This window comes from Egretta garzetta, unplaced genomic scaffold, assembly GCF_000687185.1.
Source record: "Egretta garzetta isolate BGI_Z169 unplaced genomic scaffold, ASM68718v1 scaffold133, whole genome shotgun sequence".
In the NCBI taxonomy this organism is placed as follows: Eukaryota; Metazoa; Chordata; class Aves; order Pelecaniformes; family Ardeidae; genus Egretta; species Egretta garzetta.
In genome coordinates, this window is record NW_009259111.1 from 3,733,898 (window position 1) to 3,745,946 (window position 12,049).

The window sequence follows — 12,049 nt, forward strand, 5'->3', positions numbered from 1 at the left end:
TTTTGAATACAAACCCACCTGCTGTAAACCACATTTACATTTGGAAGTAAAAACATTCAAAGTAAGTTTATTACAAAATGCTGCTTGTTTGAACTGTGCAGTTTAAAACTCACTAAGAGAGTGAAAGATCAATAAAACTTTCTCAGCCTCTCCCCAAACAAACTGAAAAAGACACATAAATGCAAAATGCAGTGCAACTCAGAATTTTCATACAGGGAAATCAGGAAATTTCATGCTTATGATTCCTTTGCTTTTTTATAATGACACACTGAAAGGATACCGTAAGATAAATCAGGTTTTCTAGTACACGTTTGCTAGGTAAAAATAAAAAGATGCTGCAAGATTCCTGAGCATAGATTTCTTGACTTGTGTTTAATTTTTAAGTGTTAAGAAACATAGTGACTTTATTTCACCTCCCTGAAATATGTGTATTTTTAGAAAATAGAGGACTGAAAGATATGTATTGCTTCCGACATACTTGTTGAGCCAACTGCTTTGATTCAGGTCAAATCTCTTTCATAAACAGTTTTTTTTATAGGTACTCAAGATCTTTGTATAATCACTTCAACAATCTGTAAACTTAAATTCAATCACTGTCAACAGGGATGGAATGTTTATTTTTAGAAGTTAGTAAGAATCTCATTTATTTGTTTAAATCCTGAAAACATAATTGCTTTATCCAGTGGCAGAACTATCACACAATTTTACTTGTTAAATGATTACTGTAGCTTGATGAAACTTATTCTTAGATTTCACAGTAGTCAGAGTCATGTTATATTTTAAATTATCCTAAAATGGATAGCAGATAATAGACTGCATACTTAGATTACAGGTCTTTACAGGCAACCAGAGAGCATCACAAAAAACACTTAAGAAGCTGCTGTTACGTATTTAAATAAAAAAGTAGTTTAAAATGGAAAAGAAAGCTTACACTTAAACACATTAAGAAAAGATTAATGGCCAAATTAACACATTTATTAACATTGACAAGAACTGACTAATGTGGCATTTCTGATTCTTGTTTGCATTAGAATGGCAGCAGAGACTGTACTTACTGCTATCGTAACCACAGTACGGTCAGCAAACGCAGTCATGACTACCTTCTGGAGTATGTTCTCCTATGTGAAGAAAAATATTTGTTGCCTTTTAGACACACAGACACTAAGAAGGCTTAAGTAACCACTGATTATTCCATGCTTTTATTCATCCTTCATTGCAGAAATGAAAAATTAACTACATGTCAGAACTAAGTCAGAGCCTGGTCTCCAGTTAGGCAGCCCCACTCGCTCCTGCCACCCCCACTGCCCCTGGGCTTCAGTGTTCACAAGATCTGTGCTCTGGCTCCCAAATGCCTGCTATCCTGACCTCGATTTTACAGTGAGGGAATCAAAGGTGAATTCAGGGTGCTGCCAGGCTGCCTGCATGCTGGCGCCTCTGCAGTGCTTTCTTCACCCTGCTGGAAGCCCAGGAATGTCCCAGCACACTGAGGACATCCAACACCAAGGGGTGGCAGGGATAAGCAAGGGTGTGTGCTGTACCTGGCATCTTTAACAGTGGAGATGATATTTAAGGTGGTCTTAACGTACGTAGTTCTCACTCCACAAGTACTTGTCCTTTGCTATTTAGGAAACATGCTGTTGTGTACCAAACTGCCTAGAAACATCACTAGCACAGATACATATCTAAAGAACAGATAATAGCAAATAAAGGTATCTCAAGGGAGGAACTATATCCTCAATGCGTCAAAATTCAAAATGTGTTTTAACTGGGCTGCGTACTCTCAATGTTACTGACACCCAACACCCTAACATTTTACAGAAATAAAAATTGTAGCCCTTATAATAAACCCCTCCTATGATATTCTTTATTCATAGAATGAAGATGACCGAAACATTTCTTATAACAACATAACAGGAAAAAGAATCCTAACAATGTACTGCTCTGTTCGGCTAAAATCCAGTCAGTGCACTATTATTGTGTGGTTTAACCTCTGTCTAGCAATTTCAGGCAATTAATGCAATAATCCAGTATATATTTTCTCTGTCTCTGTTTATTTCCTTGACTCTACTTTCAAGCCTTCTAACTTCCTAACTTGTCTTGTTCACCATTCTGCGGAAATTTATCTGCTTGCCAATTTACCCTTCACTGACCATCCCAGCTGACCTTCCAAAGCTTTGTTTAGTTTAGGAAATCAAAGTGCCAATGAAAATAACATGTTTTGTTTTCCTAATGCAAGCAATGCTGAAATAACTATTAAATCCCTGGTAAAATGATTTAAAAGCTCTTTAGATTATTTAGCAATGACTCACAACTACCTGGACTTGTAAACACGTCTGCAGTAAATATGGTGTAAGCGTATTACAGAGTAGATAGAATTGCTTTACACCTTTTTCTTCACGTATTAGCAGTTGTCTCCCCCTCAAAGAAAGCAAGGAAGTAGAAACAACCCAAACTCACTGTTGCCATGTCAATCGATGCTGTGGCTTCATCCATGATGAAGATGCTCGTCTTCCGCACAAAAGCCCTAGCTAGGCAGAACAGCTGTCTTTGGCCCTGGCTAAAGTTTTCACCCCCTTCTGTGACTATGGCATCTGGAAACGATACAGCAGAAACAGCATTTGTGGGGTGTGTATGAGAGGGTCAGATCAGAGTAGAGCATATGCTTGGAAAATAATGACTCACTTTCAATATGAAGAGTTTTGAAGTAACATTTCCTAGGTCTACAGCTGCTGGTGACCCAATTTCGCCTCTTTATTTCCATTGTTCAAAACAACCCAGTACTTCTGTCTCACTATATTCTTTATATCAATAGACATCCAAGTAGCTAAGGATGTTTAAGAGGAAGTTTCTCTGGGATGCGTGCAGTCTAGGACACTGCATCCCCCTGTCAAAGTGGTATCTATCATTTCTTTACCCTGAGGCTTTACCATTTTTAAGTTTGTTGGGTTGGGTTTTTTTTTTTTGCATGGCCAAATGATTCACACCTTTAAGCTTTTGAAATCTTCCTCCCTAAACATGGCTATTAGAAAATACAAAAGAATGTATTCTAGATAACACCTGACCTGTTGACACCTTATTTAAATTCACAAGACCCATAAACCTCAATGCTTCATAACGAAGACATACTGAAATAAAATAATAATTTTGCCATTGATTTGAATAGAAACAGGATTCTGCCTCACAGGTGCAGTTGGTAAGGGGGTTAGATGGATATAATAGGACCTTTGCCTGTAGACAAGCACTTTTTGTCACCTTCCATAAACCTAAAAAGCTCTTTTTTCAGCAACTACCTTTTTCATAAATAGTAAATGCGAAACGGTGATGTTGTGAACACTGGAAGCAATTTCTCAAGAAGGAAGTCTTATTACCTAGGCCCCCAGGGAGCGCTTTCACCACATGCTTGAGCTGTGCGATTTCCAGTGCTTCCCACAGCATGCTGTCAGTGCACTTCTTCTCAGGGTCCAAGTTAAACCTACAGTTACGTGTAATGCAAGAGTATCAGTCAATATAAACTTCTGCAATGTATTTCTTCTTTAGCGTGCTTAGAAACAAACTTGCAAATAACACAAATTGTATGCTAAAGATCTGGGCCTGATTCTGATCTATCACTAGGATTAATCCACTGAATTCTGCAGCCTTGGTCAACATTTACACCAACATGATTAAGAACAAAATTTGACTCTCTCAGTTGAGCAGAACGGGAAAAGCTTCCCATTTTGCAGGTATCTTTGTGGTTTTAGAATTTATTTTGTTCTGAATAAAGTAAAGAAATTTTCATGTTTTACTAGAAAAAGCTCTGAAGAAAAAAAATCCGTGAATACAGTCAGTTTAAATTAACATTCATTTTTTAACAAAGGCCAAAGTTCTACCATCTCTCCTTTTAAATCCAGTGTCTCTCTGTTCTTTACTGCTATAGAAATGCTAAGCAGAACAATCAAGCTTCATACTGAATTATGAAATACAAGTCTTCACTACAGCTGAATGAATCTTGGATTTACAAACAGGTGAATGTTATTTCAGCTTGCTGTAACTCAGAAATGACAGCAACAAATGTGAATCTCATCTAATATATATAAAATGATAATCAGAAATAAAAGATTCAATGGTGCATAACACTTTTTATTTTTACTTTTCACTCCTACTGTATGTGCTGTGAATGACCAGTGCTGGCTGAAATACATGTTTTAATAGGTTAATTAATAAAACAAAGGTATACAGTCACCTCATCTTCTGACATGAATGAATCACGCCCTATTCAGGCAAGTTCAGGAGATAATCTTGGGATCTATATTAGTGTGGAGCCAGCAAACCACAGAAGCCTGTATAATTTTCAGTGAACTCTAATGACTTTTATGTAGAAACTGTAACTGCAGGTGATGTAAATCTGCACTGAGGATTGTACTGTTCCTAAGGTAAATGCCACAGACAGAGGGAAGGACATTTGTTAGCAACTGTGGAGCTTTTTGCCACTGTTTCTCCTGCATCATCCTCTCAGAGAGAAAGGACTCTCACAGATATTCTCATATATGAAAGAACATCTCAGACTAGAAGAGCAACACGGATTGAGGCTCCAGGATAAAATGCCCCAGACCTCCAACAGTACTTCTCATATTGTTCAATTGCTTCCTCTTTTTCTACAATAATTTTTTAGCCTGCATTTTTTCCATCTCATTTTTTAAGACAGACAGATGAAAACAGGTGTAGGAGAAAGAAGGTTTCAAGAAGTGCTGGGTGGTTACAGGCATTTGATCAGTGAGCGAAACAGATTACTCTGTTGTGGAGGAATAAATAGTGACTTTCCCTGCTTCCCAAGCATGGGATGCCTTCTGCAACAGCGAGCTGACCAGGCTCAGGCACTGGGAAGGTGCAGGCTGGCTGGGGTGGGTAAAAAGCAGACAGAAGGCAGTGATCTTCCCTACTCTGACTGAGGAGACCAGAACTGAACAGTTTGCTACCAGCAATTCTGTAAAAGTCATTATATGGTATACTTATATAATGCTTACCTGATTGTTCCACTGAATAAAATAGGATCTTGGAGAATGATTGACAGCCTGGATCTCAACGTCTGTAAGGGGAGCTTCGCAATATCTATGCCATCAATGATAATCCTTCCTATTCAAAAGAAAATAGACTGTGTATCACACCACACAGCTGCTGCCAAAAACATGGCTCACTTTCAGCTTGCAAAACAGTACAGCAGGAACAGGCCTTGAATTGCACGTCCCCTTATTCACAAATGAAACAAGTTTTGGATAAGCAGCGAGCACAATTGTCTTGAGACTAAGCCTCAGCTGGGAGGAATACAAAGTATACCTATAATATTTTATGAATTATTAAACACACTACTTATCTGCTTGACCGTTATAAACATCTGTCAAACAAGAAGGTAAGAGGTTACTTCAACCAGGGACCAGTTAACAGGGGGAGCAAGCATTTCAAAAAGCCAAATTACTATTGAGCACTTTAAAATTTTATCTCCAGGTACAACTGTCTGGCTCTGCATAAGGGTCCTGTGGGTGATGTGGCTGGGAAACTGAGGCTGTAATTTTGAGATGCACAAGGCGCTCTGTGAAGCAGATGGACATGGCACACACAGCAGGAAACATGGCAGGAAATTCCAGGGCAGCAGGCTAAACTGCAATCCCCAGTTGCTGAGTTTTCTGGGCCCAGTGGGTCCTATCTGTGCCCTGTGCATGGATCCTTCATTGTACTTGAACACCTTCCCCTTTTATGGTTTGCTCCTACTGCTGTGATTTAACAGCACAACAGGACTTTTGCTTCTGTCAAGTAGAATTTTTATTGATCCAGCTTATCAGCGGCACAGCTGTTAGGTGACAGATGATATCCTATTTAAACAAGGCCAGAGAGTGTGTCCTGCAGGTTCAAAAATTGCACTTCAAAGCTGCTGCTGTTAAGGAAAGGACTATCAAAGCACCTTCAGGAGCTTGACTGATATGCAGAAGTGTAATCTTACCCTCAAAAGTGTCAACCATTCTGAAAAATGCAAGAGAGAAGGAGGATTTTCCACTGCCTGTTCGTCCGCAGATCCCAATCTGTGACAGAGAAAGCAGACAAACATCAGGTGAGTGGAAATGGATAGTGTCTGTGTTTGACACTCAAAATGAGTGGATGGAGGAGCTGTTCTGATCCACATGACCCTCATGTCCTCCTGACAGTTCAGTCAAACTGAACTGGCCATACACGGAATCCCGAAATTCACTCTTTGTCTTTAGGGGTCCTAGCGTTTAGGGATACATCAAGGCCAGTCCTATAGACAGGAACAATAGGAGAGTGGCAACAATGGGAATAAAGGCAAGAGAGCCACATGGGAATGATGGAAAGTAGGTACAACACAGTAAGGGGTCACTGCTGCTGCTTTGGGCACTGTGTGCTGACAGCAGAGCACTGTGATACTGAGAAGTAGTGTGTAGTTCTAACTTCTCACTCTAATGTATGCTTAAACACACCAAACTAAGAAACCCCCAGACTCCTTTCCAATGCACTACATTCTTTTAGAGAAAAAAAATCTGTAGTTCAGCCATCAAAACATACTGTGGTATGTTTTTTCAACTATGTGATTTCTATGATGCGCTAGTCCAAAGAGCTTCTCAGAATCACTGCAGTTCTTTACCTTTTGTCCTGGAGAGATGTGGGCATTGACATGCTTTAGCACTGGCTTTAAGTTGCTGTCATATCGGACGCTGAGGTTCTGGATTTGGATCTCCCCTCTGTCTGGCCAGTTCTGTGGAATCTGCGAGGAAGCTGTAGAAGCACAGAGTGGGGGGGGATCAACCCTCTCATAATAAATTAATCAGCTCATTAAGTGATTTACTATATTTTTCATGGTAATACACTGCAAAATCATTACAATTTCAGCAAGCTCTTTCTGCATGCTGCACAAAACTGCACTTACAAAGGAGCCCTTCGTAATTTTCAGCTTCTGTTTTGAGAAGGCCATTGATTCTTTTCACTGCACCCAGCTGGATCTCCATGTCAGCCAGGTTACGAACCATCCAATTCAGATAGTTAGACACCTGATGTAAAGCAAATACACTACTAAATTCTGTATTTTTAGTAGTTTGCAACATTTGACCAGCATGCAGTTTATATTCCTCCACAGTAACACTTGTTCAGCCTTAATAAGCCAAAGTTGTAAATGAACTGTATGGTACACATCAACAGGGTGACAACAATGACTAAAGATTAAATTTCCTAACCGCAGTGCACAGATACTTTGGTACTATGGAGATCTGATCTACACCAACAAGAAAGAGGGAGGGGAACAGTAAAGACAGGTGAAAAGACATCATTTTGGTAGAGCAAGGTTTGGCGGTCTAGAATGATGCACCCAGGCATAATTACAATTGATGCATTGAAAAAATATTCTTCACCATGGAAGACAATATAAAAAATATGATGCAACTTGGCCATGTTTTGTTGACATATTTGAACTAACACTTCGATGATTTCTTCAGTTTTTAGATAAAGTAAGAGTACACTCAAATATGTCAACCACTGAATGTGAACTGAAGTTAACACATGTTTTCAGTGATGTTACAGTACCCACTATAGATGTACAGACACCTTCGATCTTCCTGTTCATCTTTGTGCCCTGAAGAATTACAAAAAAATGTTTGGGAGAGACAAAATGGGTCGCGAGATTCTTACCATAAGAGCATACGTTAGTCCCAAGCCTACAAGTCCTGAAGAGAGCTTACTATACAGGCAACTGGTAATGGAAGTGACAGCTGCTATGAGTACCACACATGCTCCAATGTACTCCTGAAGGAATATGAATAAGCTCCATCACTATAAGTCTACAAATGATTAAAGTATTCTCATAACTTTGCAATCCAAATAACAAGCCCATTGCACAGTTTGAAATACAGGCAGAGAACACCACATAACTCCATACAGACCCTGCCTGGGAACCTGTTGTCATTGCCTTTAGTGTGGCTGTGCTGTTTGGAACCGCTGTTGTACACAGGAGTTGTACCAACACTCCTAATCTTCTTCTGGAGAAGACAATGCAGGTATCTTAAGGATGTAATGTAGGTGGCTGAAACCGTGCAGCTGATGTTACCTGGGGTAGGAGGGAAATGCTCACGCGATCGCCTCTGTAAGTGGGTCCTCTCTGCGGCTGATGACTGACTGCTGGGAGGCACTACAGTTGCTGCTGGGTGGCTACCATCCGTATTTGTTCAAACAAGCTGCTCTTGCACATCGTGTATTTATTAGTCAGGCTGTGTCCACCCATGATGGGCTTTTGCTGCTTTAATTTAAATCATTAGTGATTTCACTTCCCAGAGACAAGTCTTTGAGTAAAATTATGTAACAGACTGGAAAACAAACTCTGTAGGAGGGAAATTGTCACTTGTCTATGTTTGTACTGCTTAGTGATATAGGCAATGATCAGAATTGGGGACTTCAGATGGTCTAGGACTGAACATATAAAAGGGCAATAACATTGTATTTAAGCCATACTCAATATCTGAATTTAAGTAACAACAGGTACCAGCTAAAATGGAGGCCAAAGTGGAGGTATAGATGTGGCATGAAATATGAGTTAATGTACACTTAGCACCTATAAAAGGAACCTATGTTACCACAACAGCAGTTACTACACCTGCATCTAACAAAGCCCGATACAAATATCACCACCCACAACACAGAATTCCTTGATTCACTTCTCAAGGAATTATTTTTAATAAATAATTTCTCAAGCTAGGCCATTTTACTGAGCACTGTAAGAAAATGGGCACCTGAATTATCTTTGCATTCTTCAGATGACTCAAACCAGGCACAAACCTGTCTACATCCTCTGCTTATTAAACGAGCTTCCAAGACGCTGAAATGTTCCTGGGGAGCCACCAGGCAAAGGCCTGCTGATGCTGACTAACGGAGTCCCATACAGGCATCCTGGCTGGCGGCACAGCTTGACCAGCTCTGATCACTCTTCACACACAGAGGAGCCAATGTGACCTATAAAAACTATTCTTGTCTTGGAGAAACAGCTGCAGGCTATGGGGAAAATTCACTCTGCATTTGGTTTCCAGGATGGGCTGGGCATATGTTCATTACAGATAGAGACATAGAAATAAAGGGTAAAGATACAGCTTTGAAACACATATGAGGCTGGATAACTGTTCGATGCCTCATCAGATTGCTTGGAACGAAGTCAAATAAATTCATTGTGTATGCGCAAAAATAATGTACTTGCCATGCGGACTTCCAGCCAGCGATTGGCAGCTGTAAGGAAAAGGGAAGCGATATTGTTGGAATCTGTGTATTCAAGAAGTTTTTGTCGAAATTTGGCTTCATATCTAAAAAAAGAAAAGAAGAAAAAAAAAGGGGGGGGTCAGGCCTTGGGGTCTTGGAAAAATGAAAAGTAAAATTTAATTTCTGGGGTTATATGCTCATGGGCAGCTTGACATAGGGTCTAAATCAGCCTATCAATAGTTCAGAGCGACATCATCTGTAGACTTGTATTAGCCACATGCCAACTGTGTTTTTGAAGTACCTTCAGGAGTAAATGGATGTTATTGCGTTGATGAAACTCTGTGTGGGACTTCTGGATCACACTGGGCATTTTCTAAATGTATTTTATTGCATGGTAACTAAGAGAGACAAATCTGAAACTAAAAATAAAAATATATACGAGAGAGAAATTATACATGCACATACTTGTGAAAAGAAGCATTAGCACTGCAGAATGCAGTTCCTCTTCTCACTTAATCATAGAAACTGAAGTTTTAAAATTTGTATTACTGTAGTGCTTAGAAATTGTAACCATTTATAAAGTATAAATTCAAAGTACCTCCAGTCATGGTAGCCCCAGCGTTAGACAAACACATTTTGTCCTTATCACTAAACAAATGGAGCACTTTGGAAAACAAAAGTCGAAGCACATGGTGCAACGAAAAGCAACAGACTGGAAAGAACTGTGCTCCCCTCTCCCCTAGTGAATTAGCCACAGAATACAAAATAAGATTAACAGCAATTAGGTCTGTTTACAGTTTATTGTAGTGGATCTGCATCCACTCATCAGAATGGCTGCATCAATGAATTCTGCCTCACATTCAGCAGATATGGAAGATGATTCCCTGCTACAGCAATTTAGACCAGGGTCTTGACAAGCATGCTAGTCAGCCAGTCACCCCTTTGAGCCAGGCTTATTTATTTGCACAGGGCCTTTTTCTCCCCTTTATTACATTAGCAAGTTTAACAAACTTGCTAATCTCCCCCTATAAAACTTTGCCCTATTTATATCCTTAGCTATTAGGCTTGCAACAAGCACTACTTATTTATAAACTCAGCTCTCCTTAAACTGATGAGAGCAAGACATGACAATGTTTTGTTTAAGTATGAAGTACATGGCTTAGAGAAGCTTTCAAATTTGTTCACTGCAGAGCATCTTAATCCTTCTTCCGAGTACAGTATAATAAAGTTATGACTTTACTTAAATCAGTTATGCTTTTGAGGAAAAGAAATAAGTGAAGTGCCACTTTGTGGAAATAATTTAGCTGTTCACAACTTAGCCATGTGCCAAGACATAAGAGATACGTCTGCTGTGTGCAATGGAGAATGGCGTGGGCTGGCTCTGAGCGCGTTGGTGTGTTTGCATAGCCTAGAACGGTTGTTCCTGAAAGCCAGCGTTAGCGTCATGCAGTGTCAGAGCTAGTGACCCCTGCCCTTCCTCAGGACTAACTACGCTCAGTGCCCTACCACACAGAGATGGCTGTACTGCTTCTGGAACCAATTCAGTCACATTTAACTTTCATATCTCTATACCATGAGGCATTCCTTGATACAGATATGCCTTAGAATACGCAAGGTATGCATCATGAGTCAGTCATGCATAGGCATGTGGAACGGGGATGCAGACAAAGTCACCACTGTTGGTGGAATACTGCAGAAATATCAGAATTTCTCTTCAGAAAGTGACCCCAGATTACCAGGCCTCTCAGAATACAGACCAGTCTTTGCAGAAACCTTCACATTTACATTTTGTTCATTATTTTGCACCAATGCTATCTGAAGTGCCAGATAGCAAACTATAAATCAGGCCAGGGCATCTGCTGAAGGTATATTTATAGCTGCAGCAGTAGCTGTCTTTCTGATCCCCCCACGGGGATTTTTGTACATTTCTTTCCTTATGCATTGAGTAAGTGCAGGACGGAGAGTTACCAAGGGTAAGGACACTCCAGGAACAACTGGCACCTCCTAACTTCATGACTGGATTCCTCAATTAGTGTTATTTTTAGGGATGCTCAAGCTAGCAAGTCTAAACTCCACTCCTGCTAGTATGCCAGGCAGCTGAAAAGCTGCACAGTCCTAAAAATAGCTAGGTTACCAGCTGATGCGGGAGGCTGGCAGGCAGATGGGAGTACAGAACCTACTGAACACACGTGGCTGTTGGGTCAGACACACATCAGTTACTGCAGAGTTTTAGAAAAAGGAGGCGGCAAACGCAATCGACAGATGAATTCATTTCAAGGTGACAGGAAGAATCAAGAGGGAATGCTCCAAATAACTGAAAATATCAGCTAGATTTCAACACCTGAAAATATACAGCCATAATACTAAGATCCTTTTGATGAAGTAGGATATATGGATAAATGAGAAAAGCAACAGTTAAAAGAAAAACTGCACTTCCTTAAAACTGAACATTAACACAGCTACAAAGTAGACGACATTGTTGGCGCTTAATGAATTAAATATCCAATAACAGTAATTAATAATGGAAAATACCATGCTGTTCTACCCTTCTTTGGGAAGCTACCTTCAGTCAACAAGAAACAAACTCTTTAATTGGTTGTTCTTTCATTGAGCTATTCTATTTAGAATAGTTTAAGGAAAGTTAACTTTGTGCATACTTCTATTATAAAATTAACTTTATAGGTTAGGAGAAATAAGCACTACCATTTCAAAGATAGAATGGTAACAGTAATTAACCAACAAAACGTGTAGACATCTAGATGAGATGGGTGTGGAAGACCGTTGACTGCATTTGAGTCAACTGGGAAGAGACGAGAATAGCCCTGGGGTA

At 39.9% G+C, this 12,049-nt stretch overlaps 1 protein-coding gene across 1 annotated transcript in view; it reads right to left on the minus strand.

The window, feature by feature from the left end:
• Positions 1 to 12,049, minus strand: part of ABCC8 (ATP binding cassette subfamily C member 8) — a 107,541-nt gene that overhangs the window by 21,955 nt on the left and 73,537 nt on the right. The window contains 9 exon segments of the mRNA XM_035891035.1: positions 1,056 to 1,118; positions 2,458 to 2,591; positions 3,369 to 3,472; positions 5,004 to 5,112; positions 5,975 to 6,053; positions 6,632 to 6,762; positions 6,914 to 7,034; positions 7,669 to 7,782; positions 9,221 to 9,323. Of these exon segments, the coding sequence (XP_035746928.1) occupies positions 1,056 to 1,118; positions 2,458 to 2,591; positions 3,369 to 3,472; positions 5,004 to 5,112; positions 5,975 to 6,053; positions 6,632 to 6,762; positions 6,914 to 7,034; positions 7,669 to 7,782; positions 9,221 to 9,323 (958 nt within the window).